The sequence below is a fragment of the Marmota flaviventris genome, chromosome 3 (assembly GCF_047511675.1).
Source record: "Marmota flaviventris isolate mMarFla1 chromosome 3, mMarFla1.hap1, whole genome shotgun sequence".
Lineage (NCBI taxonomy): Eukaryota > Metazoa > Chordata > Mammalia > Rodentia > Sciuridae > Marmota > Marmota flaviventris.
In genome coordinates this window covers 178,197,447-178,220,867 of record NC_092500.1, presented here as the reverse complement: position 1 = coordinate 178,220,867, position 23,421 = coordinate 178,197,447, and the positions used below count along the sequence as shown (strand labels likewise).

At 56.9% G+C, this 23,421-nt stretch overlaps 1 protein-coding gene across 1 annotated transcript in view; it reads left to right on the top strand.

Moving 5' to 3' along the window:
• Positions 1 to 23,009, top strand: part of Dlgap2 (DLG associated protein 2) — a 589,656-nt gene extending 566,647 nt beyond the window's left edge. The window contains exons 11-16 of the mRNA XM_071610646.1: positions 232 to 273; positions 6,307 to 6,392; positions 11,111 to 11,526; positions 16,539 to 16,630; positions 20,942 to 21,094; positions 22,791 to 23,009. Coding sequence (XP_071466747.1) covers positions 232 to 273; positions 6,307 to 6,392; positions 11,111 to 11,526; positions 16,539 to 16,630; positions 20,942 to 21,094; positions 22,791 to 23,009 — 1,008 coding nt within the window. The remainder of the gene's footprint in view (positions 1 to 231; positions 274 to 6,306; positions 6,393 to 11,110; positions 11,527 to 16,538; positions 16,631 to 20,941; positions 21,095 to 22,790) is intronic.
• Positions 23,010 to 23,421: the final 412 nt, after the last annotated feature.

Genomic DNA, 23,421 nt, shown 5'->3' with positions numbered 1-23,421 from the left:
GCCACCTTCTGCTCCTCTGTTCAGCCTGTGTCCCGGGGGCTTTGAGACCAGGAGCGCACGGCCCTGCGCCCTTTCCCGGGGAGGAGGTGTGTGGAGCCGGGAGTGAGGCCCCACCCCGCACGGTGCCTGTGTGCGAGGCCTGGTGGGGACAGGCAGAGCGCAGGGGCCACTGGCCCACTGGCCTTGGTCCCCAGCCGGGTCTCCACACTGTGGCTTCGTTGTTTTGTTTAGGATTCTGAATTCCCAGAGCATCATCCATACCCAAGGTCAGATGTAAGTACCAAACATCTCCAACGCCCGGCACGCATGACTTCTCTCACCTCCCTCTCTGGGTCTTCATACGACTGCTCTTGTCACTCCGTCCTGGCCCTATGTGCCAGGCTCTCCGCTGGGTGCTCCACATGGATCCTCAAGGACACGAGCCGGCCCACGTAAAGGGAAGGAGCAGGCGCTCGGCCGAGCCCCGGGCCTGGCGCTGGCCCAGGAGGGTGGAAGCAATGCACATTCCCCACCTCCCCAGCTCTGGGCACCTCATCAGAGGGACTTGAGGTCCCCAGATCAGCCAGGGGACGGCATGCTGCCCTGCGGGCACTCCCTGGTTCTCTCACACAGTGTCCTCCAGTGCACCCACCACCCTGGCCAGGGGCTAGTTCCCACTCCTGACATGCAGCTCAACAGCCCCATCAGGAAATGAGGACATGACCTCACGGGCCCATCAAGTTAGGTGGCCCTGACACCAGCCTGCCTCCTCCTGGGTCAGCTGGGCCCATGGCCACTCCAGCTCAGCAGCTGCTCCGCCTCCCACAGCTCAGCCCCCGCCCGCAGCCTCTCACCATGGCCCTCCCAGACCAGGGTCCACGAAGGCTGGGCCCGTGCTCCTCCTCTTGCCCACCCCCCGCACCCAGCACAGTGCCTGGCACATAGTGACCTCTTAGTGAATGCTGGACAGGTGAGTGGAGGGGCGTGTGGACAGCGAGTGCTGGACAGGTGTGTGGACGGCGAGTGCTGGACAGCAAGTGCGGAGAGAGGTGTGAATGCAAGGACATGCTGGACGGCCAATCCCCCCACTGTCTGTGGTGGTGAGACAGCCACAGCTGTGAGCTCCTAACCCGGCAACTGCCAAAATGAAGTCCATGGAAAGTTAAAGGAAAGCGTAGCCAGAGACATGGAGCATCAGGACACAGAAAATAGCTGAGAGTTAGAGAAGCAGGACCAGGGAGCGCTCAGGGTCAGGGGTGCAGACGTGGAGCGCGGGCACGATCAGCAGGCTAAGGGTCATCCGCGGAGACTGATGGGCACCAGAGGGACTACAGACAGTGTGGGTACGGCCCAGAGCATCCCCACTCCCTGGCACATGCTCCTCCATCCTCACAGTGACCCTGTGTTCCAGGGTGGGGAAACCGAGGGTCAGGAGGGTGAGTGACTAGCTGAGGTGCCCCCCCAGGAAGTGGCCACTCTGCTTCCCACAGAGACACGGATTGCACAATGTCCCTGGGCCACTCCCACACCTTGGTCCCAAAGCCACCCGCCCTGCTCTGGAACCCTGAGCCTATAGAGAAGGGGGCTGGCACTCTGTCCGGCCCATAACTGGACTGGCCGCACGACCTGCATCCCTCAGATGCTACGGTACTGAGTGCTCGTGCCCTCAGCCTGGCACTGGCTCTAAAGTGACAGCTTCCCAGGTTCAGGGCACCACATGACACTCAGCAGCGCTGATGAATTCAGGACTTCAGCTGTGCCTCTGGGCTCCACCAGCGTGAAGTCCAGCTGGGTCCCACTCAGCCCACCCCCTGTCACGCTGTCCCCCTCCCTGCCCAGCTCAGACCAGACGTGAGCTGAAAGCCCCCATCACTCAGGTAGCCGACGCCAGGCACAAGTCCACCCCAGGGACGTGCGAAGGCCGTTAGGCCAGACGCCCCTGGGAAAAGTCAGCTGAGCTCTGCCGCGCACAGATCAGTCCCCGTGAGGAACATTGAGCCCTGGTCAGTCCTGGAACCCAGACTCGGGTGGCCCTGCTTTCCTTCCTTTGCCCTGCCTTGTTCGTCAGTCCAGGTGTGTCTGTGACAGAGGTTTGCACTTCTGTGTGTGGAGGTGTGTGTGAAGCTGTGCCCAGACTTCCAGCTGGTAGAAGCAGACTGGTTTAAGGCACAGGAAACCTGGGGTCACACAAGCCCAAGTGAATCTATGTCAGCAAGGCATCACACGCACCCACAGGCTGTGAGAGTGAAGGAGCCACCCTGAAGCCACGTGACCAGCCAGGTTGAGTGTCCCACGAGATGGAGGACCCTGGTCCCCACCACCCTGTCCTCCCTGCGTCCCATGTCCCCATCCTGCAGCCTGATCAGTAGCTACTTGTGCGGTGCCCAGGCACCTGGGGCAGAGAGCTGGAGAACCACACTAAACGTTGGACTTCATCAGTCTTCACAGGGGATGGCATGAGTTCATATCAAAGCCACACACCTGCCGGGCAGAGTGGAAGACTTCAAGGGTGGAGCTGGACGGGCTGGTTGGGGAGCGACTCCAGATCTCAGATCTGGTGAATGGCTCCAGCCGCCACCCAGGTCTGCTCTCCCAGGTCCCTGCAGAAAGCTGGGGATCCGACTGAGCTGACCAGCCGTGACTTGGCTGCAAGCCTGGTCCACATGCAAGAGGTGACAGGGCAGCTTGTCCCCCATCAAAATCACTCCATGTGTGTGCACACAGGTACACAGCACACACATCCACACACACACAAGTACATGTGCACACGTGTTCACATACACATGAGTGCACTTACACAGATGCACTCAAGGATAGGTGCACACGTGCACATGTAAATATGCACATACATCCACGTAAACACACAGTGCATGTGCACACCTATTCACATATACACATGTGCTCTTACACAGGGATGCAGCCAGGGATAGATGCACGCATGCACATTTACGGATGGACACACACATCCACATGGACACACCATGCATGTGCACACATGTTCACATACACATGTGTGCACTTACACAGATGCACTCAAGGTAGGTGCATACCTGCACATGTACAGATGCACACACACATCCATGTGGACACACAGTGCACGTGCACACCTGTTCACACACATACATGTGCACTTACACAGATGCAGCCGAGGATAGGTGCACCCATGTACAGATGCACACACACATCCTCGTGGACACACCATGCATGTACACACTTGTTGACATACACACTTGTGCACTTACATAGATGCACCCAAGGATAGGTGCACACCTGCACATGTACAGATGCACACACACACACATCCATGTGGACACACAGTTCATGTGCACACGTGTTGGTCTACTCATATGTCCCATGTATGCGTGGAAGAACGTACACATGCACACACTCATGCAGGGGCTCATGTGCACGTGGCAGCCCCACCAAACCCCTCGTTCTTACACAGATGGCGTGTGCCAGCGCCCTCCTGCCGCCCCTCCTCGTGGCTCCAGCTCAGCCAAGGGAGAGCTGTGGTGGCCGTCCTGGGGTCCCTTTGTGAAGGCGCCTGCCAGGCACTGAGCGATTGCTTGTTAGCCTGTCTTGCGTCCTCCCAGTCAGGGAGCCTTCTCTCCAATGGAGTCCACTGGAAGAGTGGTGTTGCTGATCCACCTTTCCTAAACAGCTCTCCTAGTGGTGGGTCTTGTAGAGATGAAGACCCACGAGTCTTCCAGGACTCGGAACCCACCCACTCGTCCAGCCACATTTCCTGGGGAAGACCTGGGGCTCCCTTTGCACCGTGCAGACAGGCTTTCTTCCTCTCTGCCCTTCCGGCACTTGCTTTCTACTGGCAGGACGACCCCTTTCTCCAGGGGTCTCTGAGGTTGACAGGGGTCCGGCTCCTGCCACACGTGATTTCATCCTGCTCATCCCGGCCCTTGACTTCCCAGATCTTAAGGTTCTGAGCTGTCAACTGTGCATGGCTGTCACTGAATGTCCGCGTGACTCTCCTGACAGTCCTAAAAGTCAAGGTGAAAGGACGAGGGACACCAGGGTGCAGCAAACCTCCCTGACTGGGCTTCGCCCTGTGTTTCACATCTGTCCCATGAGGTGCAGGATCTGCCTTGTTTTCAGACAAGAAGCAAAGACGCAAACTCAAGAGCCTTTCCTGCCCCGGCACAGCCATCATCTGCAGAGCCTGGCCGGTTCCAAGAGCTGCCTGTCTCTAGCTCACCATAAACCACGAAATTCAAAGCCCAAAGAAAGGGGGAAGTCACGAGTGTGTGATGTGGTGTCTGTGGGTGTGGTGCTGTGTGCCCCCATGTGTCCTGACACTGCTGCTCATGGCACCACTAGGCTGTGCTGCCCGCGCCTGGCGTGAGCGCTCCATGCCATGACCCACCGTACCTTGCTCCTGCCCCAGCCCGTGTTCCCGGTATTGCCCCTTAAAATGACCCCATGGTGAAGACCTCACACTTAGGTCAGAATTCAAGACCAATTTCCTTAGGCTACAACCCTAGGAGTAGATTCATGTAGGCAAAAACCCTCAACTCTTTTCATGATGCAATTATGGGCTCTTTTTATTCCAAAATCTCTCTAAAAGTACATATCTGTGCCTTCATTTCACCACATCATTCCTCTGTCAAATTTGGCAATATCTGCTAAAACTACTAAAGGCAATCTCCTCTGACCCCACAGCCTGGGTCACTTCCCATGTCCCCAAGGTTTGCCCGTGTCCCCAGCACTAACGAGTCTTTACAGCAGCATCAATGTGACAAAACACCAGAAATAGCCAAGTGCCTTTCACTGAAGACTAATCAAATAAATCAGGTTACATTTCTAAGGTGGAATAATGAGCAATTAGAGCTCAAAGCCATACCACATCCTGACATGGAACTTGAAACAATAATTCTATCACGATCTTATTGTGCAAAGCCTCAAGAATCTCCATGTCCAGAAAGAAAGGACGTAATGAAACTATGACCCACGTAGGACCGGAAGGAGAAGGGCATGTCCTAACAGGAAGGTTGGAATTTTTCTTCTAGAATTTTCTTCCGATAGTAAGCAATTCCTCTTCCAGTGGTCAGCACATAAATCAGGTATAGTTTCTGCATATATTCTGGAAATATGCCAGTAAGAGGCAGGAGTCCCTGCTGTTCCCTCTGCTCAGGAGAACCAGCAGCTGTGGGTTCAGAGCAGGGTTCCCAGGGCAGAGCCCCAGGAGCACCCCAAGCAAGTCACTCACCTTCCTTCTGGGTTCCCCAACCGGCCCACCCGGGAACGCCAGGGTCATTGTGTGGATGACTTGCCGCAGTGCTTAGGACCCTGGGCCACACCTGGGGCACAGGCGTGTCCCACGAATGTGGAACCCCCCTCCGCCTCCTGCCACAGAGCCTCAGTCTGTTGGCACAGGTTCAGCCGAGGACAGTCCCGGTGACGGCAGGATTTCAGAGAGCAGCTCTCCTCTGCCGGCTACTGTCAGCTTTGCCTGACGCTTTCCACCTTCTCCTCGTAGCGACGAGTACAGTTGTTTTAAACATGCTTTTTAAACTTAGTTGTGGCCACTTCAGATCGGGGTCAGAAGTCCTTGGGGAGTGTCTGTGTGAGGACAGGAAGGTGAGGCTGCTCCTCGGTGCCTGGAGGAGCCCTGTGGCTCGGCCAGTCTTGGCTTCACGCACTTCACATACCGAGATTCTGTGGCCGTTTTTTAGGAAAATGTCTGCTAGGATATCCTCCTGTGGAACCTTGACGTGACTGAAGGTCACTGAAGTCCATGCGGGTTGGGGGTCCTTGGGGCAGGGCCACGGCTAGGGCTCTCAGGAGAAGCTTCCTCAGCTGAGTCGCTCTGGCGGTCCTAGCAGGCAGGAATGACAGCCGTGTGCAGGAGCCGGTGACAGCGCGCCTCGTGTTGCTGACAGACGCTTCGGTCTCTGTGTCTCTGTATGTGGATGCAGCCATCAGTATGATCCTATTAAATGCTTACTGTTGTCGTTAGCCCTGCCTGGCTCGTGCTGTACTGACTGCCTGCAGTGTAGGGGGTGAGAAGAGCGTCAAGTCTGTAACCATGCAGTCGACAAAGTCTGTTTTCTTCCTAAGCTGAGTGGAGCAATTTTGTTGGCATACATCGAACAGAAGACCTGAGTTCAATAGTTCCGTAAAAGTCGGTGGGACACAGTAGCAACATGATCACACCAATGTGAATGCACTTCCCCTCCGGGGTCTCACTGGGTCTAGTGCATCTCTGCATTAATTAAACCAGTGCACAATTAATTACAGAAAAGAACAGCACACATTCCCCCTGGCTCAGTTCCCGTGTTTCAGCTCTAACACGGATGCTCTGTGTTGAATCAGGTGGAAACGGCTACGGATTCGGACACAGAGAGCCGAGGCCTGCGGGAGTACCACTCTGTTGGAGTGCAAGTAGAAGACGAAAAACGGTAACTCGGCCCTTCAGGATGAGGGTGCCCCAAGCACTGCACGTGGGCCTGGCCGCCCGCCCCAGCCCACTGCCCTCTGCAGCCCCTGCCGCTCTGGAGACAGGGCCCTGCGGCAGCCCTTTGCCTTTTACCTCGCTGAACACTGAGTTGTCCTGCCCCTGTGTCTTGTTCCTCGGGGGCAGGGATTGGCCACAAAAAAAGGGCAAAGTCCTTTAGAAGGAAGAGAAGGGGCTGAGAGTGCAGCACCTGCTTCTCACCTCTTCACACGGAGTGAGAGCAGGCACTGAAGACCCCAGAAGGCTGTGTGGTCTGTCACCAAGAAGTTACTGCCATTGTGCAACCAGCATCCGTGTTAGCACATGTCTAGAAGAGTGAACGCTGTCAGCAAAGGGAACAGGTTGATAGAGCTCACACTCACACTTCAGGGCCTGTGGGCACAGTGCTGGGCTGTGTCAGCTACAGGAACAGGTTGATAGAGCCAGATCTCACACTTCAGGGCCTGTGGACACAGTGCTGGGCTGTGTCACCTACAGGAACAGGTTGATAGAGCCAGATCTCACACTTCAGGGCCTGTGGACACAGTGCTGGGCTGTGTCAGCTACAGGAACAGGTTGATAGAGCTCACACTCACACTTCAGGGCCTGTGGGCACAGTGCTGGGCTGTGTCAGCTACAGGAACAGGTTGATAGAGCCACACTCACACTTCAGGGCCTGTGGGCACAGTGCTGGGCTGTGTCAGCTACAGGAACAGGTTGATAGAGCCACACTCACACTTCAGGGCCTGTGGGCACAGTGCTGGGCTGTGTCAGCTACAGGAACAGGTTGATAGAGCTCACACTCACACTTCAGGGCCTGTGGGCACAGTGCTGGGCTGTGTCACCTACAGGAACAGGTTGATAGAGCCACACTCACACTTCAGGGCCTGTGGGCACAGTGCTGGGCTGTGTCACCTACAGGAACAGGTTGATAGAGCCACACTCACACTTCAGGGCCTGTGGGCACAGTGCTGGGCTGTGTCAGCTACAGGAACAGGTTGATAGAGCCACACTCACACTTCAGGGCCTGTGGACACAGTGCTGGGCTGTGTCAGCTACAGGAACAGGTTGATAGAGCCACACTCACACTTCAGGGCCTGTGGGCACAGTGCTGGGCTGTGTCAGCTACAGGAACAGGTTGATAGAGCCACACTCACACTTCAGGGCCTGTGGGCACAGTGCTGGGCTGTGTCACCTACAGGAACAGGTTGATAGAGCCAGATCTCACACTTCAGGGCCTGTGGACACAGTGCTGGGCTGTGTCACCTACAGGAACAGGTTGATAGAGCCAGATCTCACACTTCAGGGCCTGTGGACACAGTGCTGGGCTGTGTCACCTACAGGAACAGGTTGATAGAGCCAGATCTCACACTTCAGGGCCTGTGGGCACAGAGCTGGGCTGTGTCAGCTACAGGAACAGGTTGATAGAGCCACACTCACACTTCAGGGCCTGTGGGCACAGTGCTGGGCTGTGTCACCTACAGGAACAGGTTGATAGAGCCAGATCTCACACTTCAGGGCCTGTGGGCACAGTGCTGGGCTGTGTCAGCTACAGGAACAGGTTGATAGAGCCACACTCACACTTCAGGGCCTGTGGACACAGTGCTGGGCTGTGTCAGCTACAGGAACAGGTTGATAGAGCCACACTCACACTTCAGGGCCTGTGGACACAGTGCTGGGCTGTGTCAGCTACAGGAACAGGTTGATAGAGCTCACATTCACACTTCAGGGCCTGTGGGCACAGTGCTGGGCTGTGTCAGCTACAGGAACAGGTTGATAGAGCCACACTCACACTTCAGGGCCTGTGGGCACAGTGCTGGGCTGTGTCAGCTACAGGAACAGGTTGATAGAGCTCACACTCACACTTCAGGGCCTGTGGGCACAGTGCTGGGCTGTGTCAGCTACAGGAACAGGTTGATAGAGCCACACTCACACTTCAGGGCCTGTGGGCACAGTGCTGGGCTGTGTCACCTACAGGAACAGGTTGATAGAGTCACACTCACACTTCAGGGCCTGTGGGCACAGTGCTGGGCTGTGTCAGCTACAGGAACAGGTTGATAGAGCCACACTCACACTTCAGGGCCTGTGGACACAGTGCTGGGCTGTGTCAGCTACAGGAACAGGTTGATAGAGCCACACTCACACTTCAGGGCCTGTGGACACAGTGCTGGGCTGTGTCAGCTACAGGAACAGGTTGATAGAGCCACACTCACACTTCAGGGCCTGTGGGCACAGTGCTGGGCTGTGTCAGCTACAGGAACAGGTTGATAGAGCCACACTCACACTTCAGGGCCTGTGGACACAGTGCTGGGCTGTGTCAGCTACAGGAACTCACACTCACACTTCAGGGCCTGTGGGCACAGTGCTGGGCTGTGTCAGCTACAGGAACAGGTTGATAGAGCCACACTCACACTTCAGGGCCTGTGGACACAGTGCTGGGCTGTGTCAGCTACAGGAACTCACACTCACACTTCAGGGCCTGTGGGCACAGTGCTGGGCTGTGTCAGATACAGGAACAGGTTGATAGAGCCACACTCACACTTCAGGGCCTGTGGGCACAGAGCTGGGCTGTGTCAGCTACAGGAACAGGTTGATAGAGCCACACTCACACTTCAGGGCCTGTGGACACAGTGCTGGGCTGTGTCAGCTACAGGAACAGGTTGATAGAGCCACACTCACACTTCAGGGCCTGTGGGCACAGAGCTGGGCTGTGTCAGCTACAGGAACAGGTTGATAGAGCCACACTCACACTTCAGGGCCTGTGGGCACAGTGCTGGGCTGTGTCACCTACAGGAACAGGTTGATAGAGCTCACACTCACACTTCAGGGCCTGTGGGCACAGTGCTGGGCTGTGTCAGCTACAGGAACAGGTTGATAGAGCTCACACTCACACTTCAGGGCCTGTGGGCACAGTGCTGGGCTGTGTCAGCTACAGGAACAGGTTGATAGAGCTCACACTCACACTTCAGGGCCTGTGGGCACAGTGCTGGGCTGTGTCAGCTACAGGAACAGGTTGATAGAGCTCACACTCACACTTCAGGGCCTGTGGGCACAGTGCTGGGCTGTGTCAGCTACAGGAACAGGTTGATAGAGCTCACACTCACACTTCAGGGCCTGTGGGCACAGTGCTGGGCTGTGTCAGCTACAGGAACAGGTTGATAGAGCTCACACTCACACTTCAGGGCCTGTGGGCACAGTGCTGGGCTGTGTCACCTACAGGAACAGGTTGATAGAGCTCACACTCACACTTCAGGGCCTGTGGGCACAGTGCTGGGCTGTGTCAGCTACAGGAACAGGTTGATAGAGCCACACTCACACTTCAGGGCCTGTGGGCACAGTGCTGGGCTGTGTCAGCTACAGGAACAGGTTGATAGAGCCACACTCACACTTCAGGGCCTGTGGGCACAGTGCTGGGCTGTGTCACCTACAGGAACAGGTTGATAGAGCCACACTCACACTTCAGGGCCTGTGGGCACAGTGCTGGGCTGTGTCAGCTACAGGAACAGGTTGATAGAGCTCACACTCACACTTCAGGGCCTGTGGGCACAGTGCTGGGCTGTGTCAGCTACAGGAACAGGTTGATAGAGCTCACACTCACACTTCAGGGCCTGTGGGCACAGTGCTGGGCTGTGTCAGCTACAGGAACAGGTTGATAGAGCCACACTCACACTTCAGGGCTCGTGGGCAGGGTGCTGTGCTGTGGCCCTCCACCTAGTAGGTCCTGGGTCAGGAATTTCAGAACCAAAGCTAGCACCTCCCAGTTTCTAGGTAGACCTCAAAGAGCATCTGCAAACATTCCCTGTTCCCTGTGCCTCAGGCAATGAATTAAGTGGCACCTTCACTAGCCCTAGTCCAGTAGCTGTAGTCACCAGGGTCACAGGCACACAGCCACATGGTCACATAACACACACACACACACACACACACACACACACACCTACAAAGCACAGAGTCACATGCACACACCACAGAGATAAGCACACACACCACACATACTAGAGACACACATCTCACATCCCATACTCACTGAAGAGACATACACATGCACCACACCTGCCACGCACACCACACACTCCACAAAGAGACACTCACACACACACATAGTTCTCACCCAGCCATATCTAGTCTCTCATTATGCGCTGGCTCCTGCCAGTCATTTCTACAACTGGCCAGGTAGAGATCCGTGTCACAGGGATACAGTGAACGTGCTCCTGAAACACCTGTCAGTAAGGCTTAGGTTTGTGATCTTGCATGTGAGAGCTGATGGGGACAAGATCGAGGTGTCCCAACAGCGGGGCCACTCAAGCCGTGGAGTGGGATCTGGAAGTCATGGACACTAGGCATGCTGCAGAATGAGGCACACAGGAGGCCCTGGGGCCTCCTCCTGCGTGGAGGTGCAGGTGGAAGCCAGCAGGCTCAGGCCTATTTCTGGAGCAAGGGCAGATATGGAACGTGTGACCCTCATTCTATCACCCAACACCCTTAAATCTCCATGGGCACTCCTTGGGCGTGGTGGGGTGAGGGGTGCTAGAGCCGGCCACCTGCAGCTCTCGGGGCTCTGCAGAGGGGAGACAGAAGTGCGTTGGACAGTCGGGCGCCATGTGTGCCCCGGGGCCCTGCTGGGCTGGGTGTGTCCTCTGCTGTCTCGGGGAAGGCTGCCATCTGTCCCCTTCTCCCCTCCAGGCACGGGCGCTTCAAGCGCTCTAACAGCGTCACGGCTGCTGTCCAGGCCGACTTGGAGCTGGAGGGCTTCCCGGGACACATCACCATGGAGGACAAGGGCCTCCAGTTCGGCTCGTCCTTCCAGCGGCACTCGGAGCCCAGCACCCCGACGCAGTACGGGGCGGTGCGGACTGTGCGGACGCAGGGCCTCTTCAGCTACAGGGAGGACCACAGGACCCAGGTGGACACCTCCAGCCTGCCCCCGCCTGACCCGTGGCTGGAGCCCTCCCTAGAGGCCACGGACACTGGAAGGGTGTCCCCGTGCCGCAGGGACGGCTCCTGGTTTTTGAAACTGCTGCACACGGAGACAAAGAGGATGGAAGGTTGGTGCCAGGAGATGGAGGGGGACGCGGAGGAGAACGACCTCAGCGAGGACAGTAAGTGCCGCCGGCCGAGGAGCAGGAAGGGGGGGGCGGGGAAAGCAGTGGCCCAGCAGGGGCCGCGTGTGTGTGTGTGTGTGTGTGTGTGTGTGTGCACGTGCGCATGCGTGTGCCAGGGCTGCTCTGTTGGGCTGGAAGCTTGAACCTGAGATGGTCGGTGCCGGTGCTTCTCTGGAAGGATGGTTCTCTCCCTGCTGCTTACCGATTCTGTTGAACTTGGAGAATGCTGTGACTTGACCCCGTTGATAAAAGCCTGCCTGGGCATTGCGCATCGAAGGAAGCAGTGGGGGGCAAAGGGTCAACTCTCAGCTCCAAGGAGGGGCTCTTGCCATTGGGTTGCTGGAACTCTGATGTCCCCAGCCACGGGTCTCCAGTGCAGACCTGTCCCCAATACCCTGTGCTCACCCAGGCCTCTGCTTCCTTGGAAAGAGACAGCACCTGACTCTCAACTCATGCCCCAGCCACCTCGCCTCCGTCAAAGAAACCATCCCACCCCCCACCTGCAGGGTCGGAGAGTGGCTGGGAGCAAGAGGAGGCAGGAGGGGGAGGAGAGTGGGCTGGCCCATTCAGAAGGAGACAGTGGTCGCCAGGCCTCCGCCCCATCCATAGCCCCGTAAATGTCAATGAAGCTTTATTCTGACATCATTGGAACTTACGCCTTTCGGGAAATGTTCAATACATTCTGCTCTGGCTTTGAATGTGCAAATACCAGGCTTTGAACATGGCCATTGCTATATCCGTAAGACAACAGAGAGGCACTGGCTGGGCCATTCTTCCCCACACCTCCTGAATCCTCTAATTTTGATCCCTTGCCATGGATTACGGTTGTTTTAAAAGATCCTTTTATAAAAAGGACACCACTACGGCAGAACTTACTGAAGACTGCTGCACACCAGGTGTGTGCGAGTGCTCACCCAGGCGCTCAGGTGCTCCTGCCCCTGAGGCGGACAGATGTCACTGCCAACACAGCAAGGCAGGCACTTGAAGCCATGCCCCAAATGCACCACTATTCTTGGAGCCGGAGCTCAGTCTTGAGTGGTGCCGTCTGGCTCAGGGCCATGCTGCTTGGCCCTCAAAGCTACTGAGTCAAAATGCTCCGTTGCCGAGACTCCCCCTCCCCCCCTCCCCCTCCCCCTCCCCCTGTGATGCCTCCTCCCTCCCAGGGTTCTCGGTGCACCTTCCTCTTCTTCTTCAGAAGACAAGGACCCCCTCCCTAACCACAGCTTCCTGTGATCCACCCATCTGCTCCAGAAAGTCCCACAGACTTGGGTCCCTCAGCCTGGGCCATGGGAAATGTGGAGGCGAAAGTCGGACAGCAGTTCTTTCTCGCAGTAAGGACCAAGGACTGCAGGAGGCTTCCTCAGTACTGCAGCACGGGGCGGCAAGAGGGGCTCTGGGTGATGCCAGGACCGCTCCATCTGCTGGGCCAGCTTGGCCTCCACCAGACCCAGGTCAGCAGTGGAGCCATCATCCCCGGAGGAAGTGTGCAAGCTCCCCGGGTGCTCACCGGGTGCCTGACGGGCTCTGACTGAGCCCCTGCCTGCACTTGTTTCCCCAGGCGGGTTTTAACGGGCTAACGTCTTCTGGGCTCTCGGGGAGGTGCACACTCAACAAGTGTTGAAGGAAGACTCCTTGTGGGAAGCCACTCTGCAGCGAGCAGGACGCAGCACAGAACCTGACCTGGAGGAAGGCCCCGCCCAGAACCTCAACCCGGGAGAAAGGAGACCAGGAGAAACTGTTCGCAGGAGTGCAAGATACCAGCGTCATCAGGAAGTGCAGACCCGGTGCCTAAGCCTCAGAGATCTGAGGTGTTCTTAGGTGGGGGAAATGTCCACATGGTTTCCTGGAGCAGGTGGCTCTGTGAAGGGCTCTGAAGGACAGCAAGGTCTGGTCAAGCAGGGCAAGGCAGGACAGAAAGAGAGATTCAGGGACAGGCAGAGGCACAGACCTGGGGCTGGGACCTGTCACCTGCTCTTCAAATATCGCCCTTCACCACCAACCGACAGAGAGGCTGGCTAGGTGCCTCCTCAGAGTCCATGTGGCTCCATTCGCCTGGACCAGGGAGTCCCAAAGGACTGGACAGGCCTCTGTGATGGGCGACATTGGCCCCTGAAAGGCACTGATAGTGGGGGGTGCATGGTCACTCCAGTGGCCTGGCACACAGCACCCTGCTGGTCAGGAGCAGTCCAGGCCAGCAAGACAGACACACTCGTCACACCTGGTGGAACCACATCTTCCCAGATCCCAAGGAGTCACCCCTTGTCCTTGGGCATGGGGCTGCAGTGTCTGTGCAACCTCATTCTACAGATGTCAGGTAAGTGACCTCGATTCTGTGGTTCTGTGCCACTGCTATCCAACTGCGGAGTATGACTGCACTGCTGTGAGCCTGGGAGATTGGGTACTCTGGGACCTCCTCCATGTCTGCAGTCTTCCACTTCAGGCCGGCAGAGGTGACAGGAGCGCGTCACATCTCTCATCGGCATACTTAGCACGTGAGGCTGGCACAATATTAATCAAGTTCAGATATCTCCCTAATAATTTTTAGAAGGTAAGACAACCTCCAATTCTAGTCCCAATTTTAGCAATAGATAGAGTCATTGGTCTCAGCACTTTTAAAAATAAAGATTAAATTAAATGGCTTATTAAACCAAAAGTCTGAGCACTGAATATTGAAATTTCCATTGCATGATATAATTCTCACCCAACTATAATTTTATGATCACAGTTCACTGAACTGATTGAAGGAATCTAGATTTGTCTAATCCTCTGTGCCTAATAAAACACCAAATGCAAACGGGTTTACATCAAGTCCTGGACTCAGGCCTCGTTGTCAGTACCCAGGGCAAGAAGTACTGAGGAGACGGGCACGTGGAGACCAGGTGCCCTCTGGTGGGTTGCCACCAGGTCCACATTCGCCCCGTGCGCTGGGATCCCCCACTGGCAGGGGTCCGCAGGAGGGTGCAGCGCAGCCCTCTGAACAGTGTTGCCGAGCCTCCCGTCCTGAGCAGCTCCCGCGAGGGCTAATACCCGACATGTCCGCCCAGCCGAATGTCCAGAGCCAAGAACGAGCTGAGAGGACCCTGGCACTCATTACCCAAGGCTCCTGAGACTACCAGGTGCCTCGGGAACTCAAGCCACCCCAACACCAGAGGGGGTCAGACACAGGGCACTGGGTCTCCAGGCCATCTTACGTGGTGAAGCGCAGCCGTCTCTGGAAGGGAGTGCCCAGCTGTAGTGGACATGCACACAGGGCAGACCTGAGAGGGGAGGAAGCACGCACTCAATGCAGGGTTAGCCAGGTGCACTGAAGAGGAGCCAGGCCGTCTCAGCTCCAGGCCCACACAGACGGTCCTCCCCAGCAGAACACACGGCCACGCGCACAGCCAAGATGGCCAAGCGCACAGTGTGCTTCCAGATTCCCAGGGGGCACGGAGCGCAGCCTGCGTCTACCTTGTGGATCCAGCTGTCGAAGCCCATCCCGTGACACAGCAAGCTCTGAAGATGCCCCCTGACACCCCACGACCAAGCAGCCCTGGGAAGACGCCCGCCCGGAAACCAGGAGATGGGGAGGCCTGAGGGGCAGGGGCTTCTGGGAGCAGAGAGTTTGTGAACACAAATGGCCACTTCAAACTCTGCAGATCCTATAAAAGTCCACTTCAAACTTTGGAACATGAGAGTAGTATAAATATTGTCCTGGTGCTTCATAGCAAAGTAACACAACTGGAAGAAAAATCAACTAAAAGAGCCAGTACGTCAATCAAGTCTCCGTGATCCAAGGCAGGGCTGTCTCTGTCTCTGTAGATCTCTATTCCGGGGAGCACTTGTCCTTACCCACAGCTCCAGAGAGGAACCATGGCTACTTGGTGGCAAAATTAGGGAAGGACAGGGGAAAAGGAAAAGTTGGATTTTCACTTCAAACTCCCTGCCGCAGTAGGAAGCCGTCTACACTATGGGTAACAGAGTCCTTCCCGAACCCCAAGCCGTGGCGTTCTGCCGCAAGTGATCAGGCCGTCAGCCGCTCTGTCCAGCACTCCTGCTCTCCCCTGGCCACATCCAGTTAATACCTCTATAACACCTCTCCACTACGTTAAATCAGTGCCAAGACATCGCCGTCTATTCACATTGTGCTAAAGACTATAAATTGAAGTGCTTTCTATCAGTGCTCCAGCAGAATTCCACTGTAAGAGAAATGTGAACACGAGGAAGTCATGCTTCGAATTTTATCAACCCAACTGACTGTTTAATTACAGGCTGAAGAAGCAGGGTCAGTCAAACAAGTGCCCTATGCCCTGCTTCTACACTCGGCAGGACAACTTGACTACAGCAAGCCCCTTAAACCTTCGCCAATTACAAACCAGAAGCTGAGCCTCTCAAGAGCAGCGATGGCCCCCGCTGGGCGCCAGCCAGGTCAGGCCGCCAGGGCTAGCTCGGTTCTATACCAGGGTGCCAAGGAAGAACAACAGGCCCTCCCCTTGCAGGCGCCACCCCCAGCCGCCTTGCTCTGCTGCTCTCCCCACATGCCTCTCCCACAGCCTCTCCAGGTACTTGGTGCAGGGTCGTCATCATGCTGGGCAGAGAATCAGAGGACAGGCAAAAGAGAAGACCAACGGGGCACCAAGGCCAGTGAGATGACAGGTCTCCATGCACTTTTCTCAAAGCCCAGGGAGTGGCATCTCCTCGAGGTCACAGGACCTCCTGGAGCCCAGATGACCTAGGAAGTGCTGACAGTGCGTTCTGCCCCGCGCTCTTCTCCGGCTCACCTCAGCACCTGCACTAGAACACTCTCCTGCCCACAGCAGGGTCCCCACAGGCAGCCCCCCTTACTGAACTCCGTTTCCCCAGTGCCCAGGAGCAGAGGCTCCAGAGCTGGCCCCTGCCTGTCCTCCAGCTTTCTCTTGTGCTGGAAGGGAGCCGGCCGTCAGTCTGTCTCCTCAGGGGCAGGAGCTCCCACAGGCAGGCGCGAGGGCTGTGCCCTGGCTGACCGGCCTGACCTGCCCTGTCTCTCACAGCTCTCGGGAAGATCAGGAGTGCCGTGGGGAGTGCCCAGCTGCTCATGTCGCAGAAGTTCCAGCAGTTCTATTGGCTCTGCCAGCAGAACATGGTGAGTGGACCTCAGGTGGCCCGTCCACCTAACAGCTGACGCATGTCCATCTACACACACTCACGGTCTCCTCATCTGCTAAAGCATCTGTGTGCAGGGGGACACTGGGTGAGTTCATGAAGATGGGGCTGGCTGGCCCTGGTGACCTACACTCCACTCCTGGGACACAACCCTATCCCTGGGGACTCACACTCCATCCCTGGGATTCACACCCCATCCCTGAGACACACACCTCATCCCTGGGACTCACACTCCATCCCTGGGACTCACACCCCATCCCTGGGACTCACACCCCATCCCTGGGACTCACATTCCACCCCTGGGACTCACATTCCACCCCTGGGACTCACACCTCATCCCTGGGACTCACACCCCATCCCTGGGACTCACACCCCATCCCTGGGACTCACATTCCACCCCTGGGACTCACATTCCATCCCTGGGACTCACACCTCATCCCTGGGAATCACACTCCATCCCTGGGACTCACATTCCACCCCTGGGACTCACACCTCATCCCTGGGACTCACACCCTATCCCTGGGACTCTCACCTCATCCCTGGGGACTCACATTCCATCCCTGGGACTCACATTCCACCCCTGGGACTCACACCTCATCCCTGGGACTCACACCCTATCCCTGGGACTCTCACCTCATCCCTGGGGACTCACATTCCATCCCTGGGACTCACATTCCACCCCTGGGACTCACACCTCATCCCTGGGACTCACACCCTATCCATGGGACTCTCACCTCATCCCTGGGGACTCACACCTCATCACTGGGACTCACACCTCATCACTTGGACTCACACTCCATCCCTGGGACTCACACTCCATTCCTGGGACTCACATTCCATCCCTGGGACTCACACCTCATCCCTGGGACTCACATTCCATCCCTGGGACTCACACTCAATTCCTGGGACTCACACCTCATCCCTGGGACTCACACCTCATCACTTGGACTCACACTCCATCCCTGGGACTCACACTCCATTCCTGGGACTCACATTCCATCCCTGGGACTCACACCTCATCCCTGGAGACTCACATTCCATCTCTGGGACTCATACCTCATCCCTGGGACTCACACCTCATCCCTGGGACTCACACCCCATCCCTGGGACACACACCCCATCCCTGGGACTCACACCCCATCCCTGGGACTCACACCCTATCAGTGGGAACTCACACCCCATCCCTGGGACTCACACCCCATCCCTGGGAACTCACACCCCATCCCTGGGAACTCACACCCTATCCCTGGGACACACACCCTATCCCTAGGACTCACACCCCATCCCTGGAGATTCACACCCCATCCCTGGGAACTCACACCCCATCCCTGGGACACACACCCCATCCCTGGGACTCACATCCTATCCCTGGGACTCACACTCCATCCCTGGGGACTCACACCCTATCCTTGGGACTCATACCCTATCCCTGGGACTCACACTCCATCCCTGGGGACTCACACCCTATCCCTGGGACTCATACCCTATCCCTGGAGACTCACACCCCATCCCTGGGACACACACCCCATCCCTGGGACTCACATCCTATCCCTGGGACTCACACTCCATCCCTGGGGACTCACACCCTATCCTTGGGACTCATACCCTCTCCCTAGAGACTTACACCCTATCCCTGGGACTCACACCCTATCCCTGGGGAGTCACACTCCATCCCTGGGACACAGGCTCCATTTCTGGGACTCACACTCCTTCTTTGAGGACTCACATCCCATCTCTGGGGACTCACACTCCTTCCTAGGGACTCACACCCCTTCCTGGTGCTCACACACTCAGCCCGAGGGCTCACCCCTCTGCCCTGGTGTCAGCAGGCAGCCAGGGTCGAGGCCTGAGGGGCATGTGACAGGAAGCTGGAGTCTTGGGAGTATGTGTGAGGCTGTGCCTCTGCCCCTGGGGTGTCTCCCAGAAGCCCTTAGAGGAGGAGAGGAGAGGTGAACTCCTCTGTGGCCAAGGCCTCAGTAAGGAGGACGAATCTGAGGCTGGAGTGGAGAGGCCTGCCCCACCGTGTTGGAAGAGATCAGGACGAGGTGGCAGGAACAAGTCAGCCCCCACTTGTGCAGTCACTAGCAGTCTGCAGGAACTAGATGTGTGCCTGCAGCAGCACCAAACCCGGTTCTCTTGGCAACCAAGGGAAGGAAAAGCCACACGCGTGTGACACAGTGCACACGCACAGATTGATACCTGCTCCATACACACATACACATCTGTGCACGCTTCTCCAGAGCTACCAGTGTGCCCAGCTATCAATGTACCCACGCACGCCAATCCATAGATGCTAATATATTCACGTACTCTTCCTGTTTGCACACACACCTACATACTTAGTTCTAACTAAATGAAGTGTTCTCCTATTGTATGGTGTCCCTGACTTCCTAGGCAGCTTTGCGCTCTGCCCACTGACTTCCAGGAGGTGAGCTGGTCCTGGCAGGGCACGGTGTTCCTCTTGCGGGGCCTTGATTGCCGGCTCGCCTGGAGACACTGAGTAGGACATTCCCACCAGTCAGAGGCAGTGCACCTCCAAGCTGCCCACCCCATCTTTTAATCAGGACCCTTCAGTGTGTTTTCTCTACGTTCTCCGAGTTGCCCATTAAAGTTCATCATGAGATGTAGAGTTCCCAACATGTCACCTGTGGCATTAAGTTTAGTGGACACTTAAAAAGCAGAGTGGGAGGTTTAGAGTCCTCAAAGATACAGGCTGCTGGGTAAACGCTGGCCTCCAGGTGTGTCCATCACCCCTGCCCTTTGGCCCCCCACTCCCCACTATCTTTAAAGGCAGTGGCTCAGCCACCCAGGAACTTTGTGTGCTGTGCAGAGTTGGGGAGGCCCCAAGAGCCCCCAGGAGCACGTGGTTCACCCACCCCATGTAGGTCAGCATCCCCTCAGCCTGTCAAGGGCACAGTCCTCTCCCCCAGAGCAGCTTATGCCAGCCTTAAAACCATTCACCCTAATATCTTTGCTGCCTTTTGAGATTAGAAATGTCGGGTTGAGTCCCTCCTTCTCTTTGGGCTTCTATCCAGGATTAGCACAAAAGAGCTCTGAGCCCTCTTGCGGCCTGGCAGGAGAGACCCGCTGAGAGCAGAAGCAGGTGCCATCGGAGCACATGGCCCAGGTTACAGGAGCAGTGCTCGTGGCAGGCAGCTTTGGGCAGGTCGCCGAAGTCAGGACCCCAGAGAACGCCAGGACCCTCCCAGACCCTTAGGAGGGGCCCCACAAAGCAGGCACGCCTCCAGCGAGGCTGCGTAGATGACCCGAGGCTGAGCTGCCTGCCACGCAGTAAGGAACAGAGGCGCGCGGGGCATGGTCCGTGGCCGCCCTCTAGTGGTTCAAAGGAAGAACACTCACACAGCAGAAAGCAGCTCTGGATCTTGCTCGGGTGGGAAAATCCCAGGGGAAGTGGGCAGCTCTTCTGACCCTCTGCCCCTCGCTGGTAGCACAGGCTGCCATCTGCTTGCACATGACAGGAGGGATGGTGCTTCAAACGGTCATTTTGACACGACGTCAAGCCAGTTTAGAGGAACTGCAAACTGAGTATGTCGTGATCAGTGCAGACTACCAAGAGCAAGCTGAAAACTGCACCCTTTAAGCAAATTCAGATGAATGTCTGGTTGCTTAAGGCGCCAATCTGAGCTGGCCTCCCACCAAACCAGGTGAGCCCATGCAGAACAGTTGCTCTGCTTCCCGGGCAGACACCACGGGGCACTGGGCAGAGGGACACAGCCCAGGACCACCCAGGCCTGGCCTTCCAGATGAGGGACCGTGCCAGTGAGTCCCCCTGTCCCTTCAGGAGCCTTCCTCACCTGTGCTCCCTCTACTTAGGAGTAAGTCAAACACATGTTTCATCTGTAAGATGTCACGGACCCTCAGAATCTGAGCTAAGATCCTTCATAACAAACACCAGCAGACCTGGCTCCAGCCACCCACCTCCCACCTACCATCTCCACCTCTAGCCCAGCAGATGAGCCAGCCCATCGTCCCTTCTGGTAGTCCACTGGAGACCAGAACTTGGGCCCTGTTGTGTGTGAGCTGCAGAGGATTCGAAAGGTTTCCTCTCTGCCTCTGCCCCAGCGTTTTCCAAGTGTAACAGGGAAGGGATCAGCTACCTGTGTCTGGACCTCCACCCCACCCAGGTGCTAAGGGGGCTTCCACCAAAGGCGGGGAGCCTCCTCAACACCTGCACCCCCAGAGCTGGGCCTCGCCTAGCTGAGTCCTTGAGTTGCACAGGGGAGGAGCAGCCCAGCACGTCCCGGGCTCTAAACTCCCCATGTGTCCACAGGACCCCAGTGCCATGCCGAGGCCCACCTCCCAGGACCTGGCCGGCTACTGGGACATGCTGCAGCTGTCCATCGAGGACGTCAGCATGAAGTTCGATGAGCTCCAGCAGCTGAAGCTCAACGACTGGAAGGTGGCAGAGTCGCCAGAGAGAAAGGTTCGTGTGCTGCGCTGTCCCTGCAGGCTGTAGGGTGGCTTCCTGGCATCTAGTCCAGTATAGAAGCGTCCACTCCCACCACCGTGTGGAGCCAGGTCTAGGTTAGCAGCAGCACAGGGTGGAATCAGTCCCATAGGTCTATGTGCACACGCGTGCATGGGTGGGACTGGTGGCTCAGGCATGTAGGTCACAGGGTGCTCCTCCTGGCACGTGGACGGCTCCAAGGCCCCGGCCGGATCCCGTGCAAGTCAGCAGTCTCACTCCTTCCAGGGATTAATCCTCCAAGCTTTTCTTGCTTAGACAGTGGTACTGTGACGATCCCTGCAGGGGAGGCTGCAGGCCCGGCTCTGTGGGCTCCTCTGCAGTGAGGCCTTTGGCTGTGTGTCTAGTTGGAGGCAAGACAGCACCTTGGGCCTCACCAGACAGATGGAGGGTGCATTCTCCATGGCTGTGTCAGCCTTAGTCCTTCAGATGGGCTGGCGATGTGACTCAAGTTACTTGAACCTGGGCCTACTTCTTCAGGATGGAGCAGCTCCAGCAGAGCCCGGGGACGATCAGCTGGTGACGCGTACACAGACGTCCCGGCACACTTCAGGCAGGGTTCAGGTCGCTGTTTCCAGATAGATGTTGTCAATTAAAACAAAGCCACCCAGAAAGCCAATGCAGCATGCCTTGGGGAGGGGTGGAACACACAGATGAGGACAGTCAGCTGAACAATTAGAGCAAATGCATTGGGGTCCTCACTGCCATCTAAATCCCCCCAAAGGTGCCAGGGCCAGGTAGTGGGGTTCCAGGCCAGATGCCAGACATAGATGCCACCAAGGACAACAGACCAGAGCTCTCTTGTCAGATTACAGAGGGTCAGGGGTGGCATGGGTCTCGGAAGCCTCAGTGGGGTAAGCAAGTCCAGTGAGCCGTGGCCTGGGGCTGAGGTAAAGGAGGTACCAAGGGCTGAGCCCCGGTGGGAGGTTGTTCTAATGGAGACCAAACAGAACCTTTCTTGTATTTACTCCTCTGTAATCGAGAGCTAGCATGAGCCCATTTTCCAGGGTATTCAGAGAACAGCTCCCCAGTAAGAACCAGCTCCTGCTGAGGACACAGCGCCCCTGTGCAGACGTAAGCTGCAGGTACCCCCCAAAGAGAAGCCCTGCCCCTCTGAGTCTTCTTGCAACGGGGCCTGGCTCTGCAAGGCCTCCTGATCCCCTCCTCACCATAGCAGGCCTTGGAAAGGGGGACCACACAGGCAATGCGCTCCTCACGGGGCCATTCAGAGGCTGCCCAGAGAAGAGGGAGGAGTGGGGTCCTGTCCTGGTGCAGGAGGTACGTTTTAAACAGCTGAAGGGTCTTAATGAGGTAGCACACACAGGAACCAAGTCAGACAGCACAACAGCTCTCTCCCACCACACCCCGAGGGTCAGGCGCACAACCGTGCCACCCTTTCCCCGTGTCCACCGACGTGGCCAGAGGAGCAAGACACAGTGCTCCCCAGCGTCAGGGCGACTGTGAGGCGGAGCCGAGGGCTGGGGCCCCTCTTGTCTGTGCTCTTCCTGGAAGGAGACCCAGGAGGCAGGACCCAGGAGGCAGGAGCAGGGCACACTCAGGAGGAAGTGAATCAGGCCCCAGAGGAGCCGGTGACCCGGGGCCCGGACAGCAGTGCTCGGTTCTGACCTCAGCTTTGACTTTTGATGCTTTTCAGGAGGAAAGAAAAGTCCCCCCTCCAATACCAAAGAAGCCCCCCAAAGGGAAATTCCCCATCACGAGAGAAAAGTCCCTGGACCTGCCCGACAGACAACGCCAGGAAGCCCGGAGGCGGCTCCTGGCGGCCAAGAGAGCGGCCTCCTTCCGACAGAACTCCGCCACGGAGCGCGCCGACAGCATCGAGATCTACATCCCCGAGGCCCAGACCCGGCTCTGAGGAGGGGCAGCCCCCTCGGCTGCTCCCCTGGACAAAATGCTTGTACAGTCTCTGCCGACCGACCGGGTAGTTGTCTCATCCCTCCACCGAGTACCCCCTTGCTGTTGTGTCCTTGGTACCACAGACACGGTGAACGCTTCCCCTGTCCTCGGTTTGCTGAGCTCTGGCAAGAATGACCTTGGCACCTGATGGGCTGGCTCCCAGCTCTGATGCTCGGCCTGGCGAGGCCTGGCTCCCTCTGGCCCTCAGAGGACACGCCTCTCGAGACGGAACCCAGCTTACACTTTGTTACTTATATTTTTATAAATCGTGTGATGACTAGGTAAGGACAACAATGACTACAAATGGGTATCTCACCACTCACGAGAGGCTGTAGACACCCGTGGAAGGTGCTACAACACCAAGCGCAGGA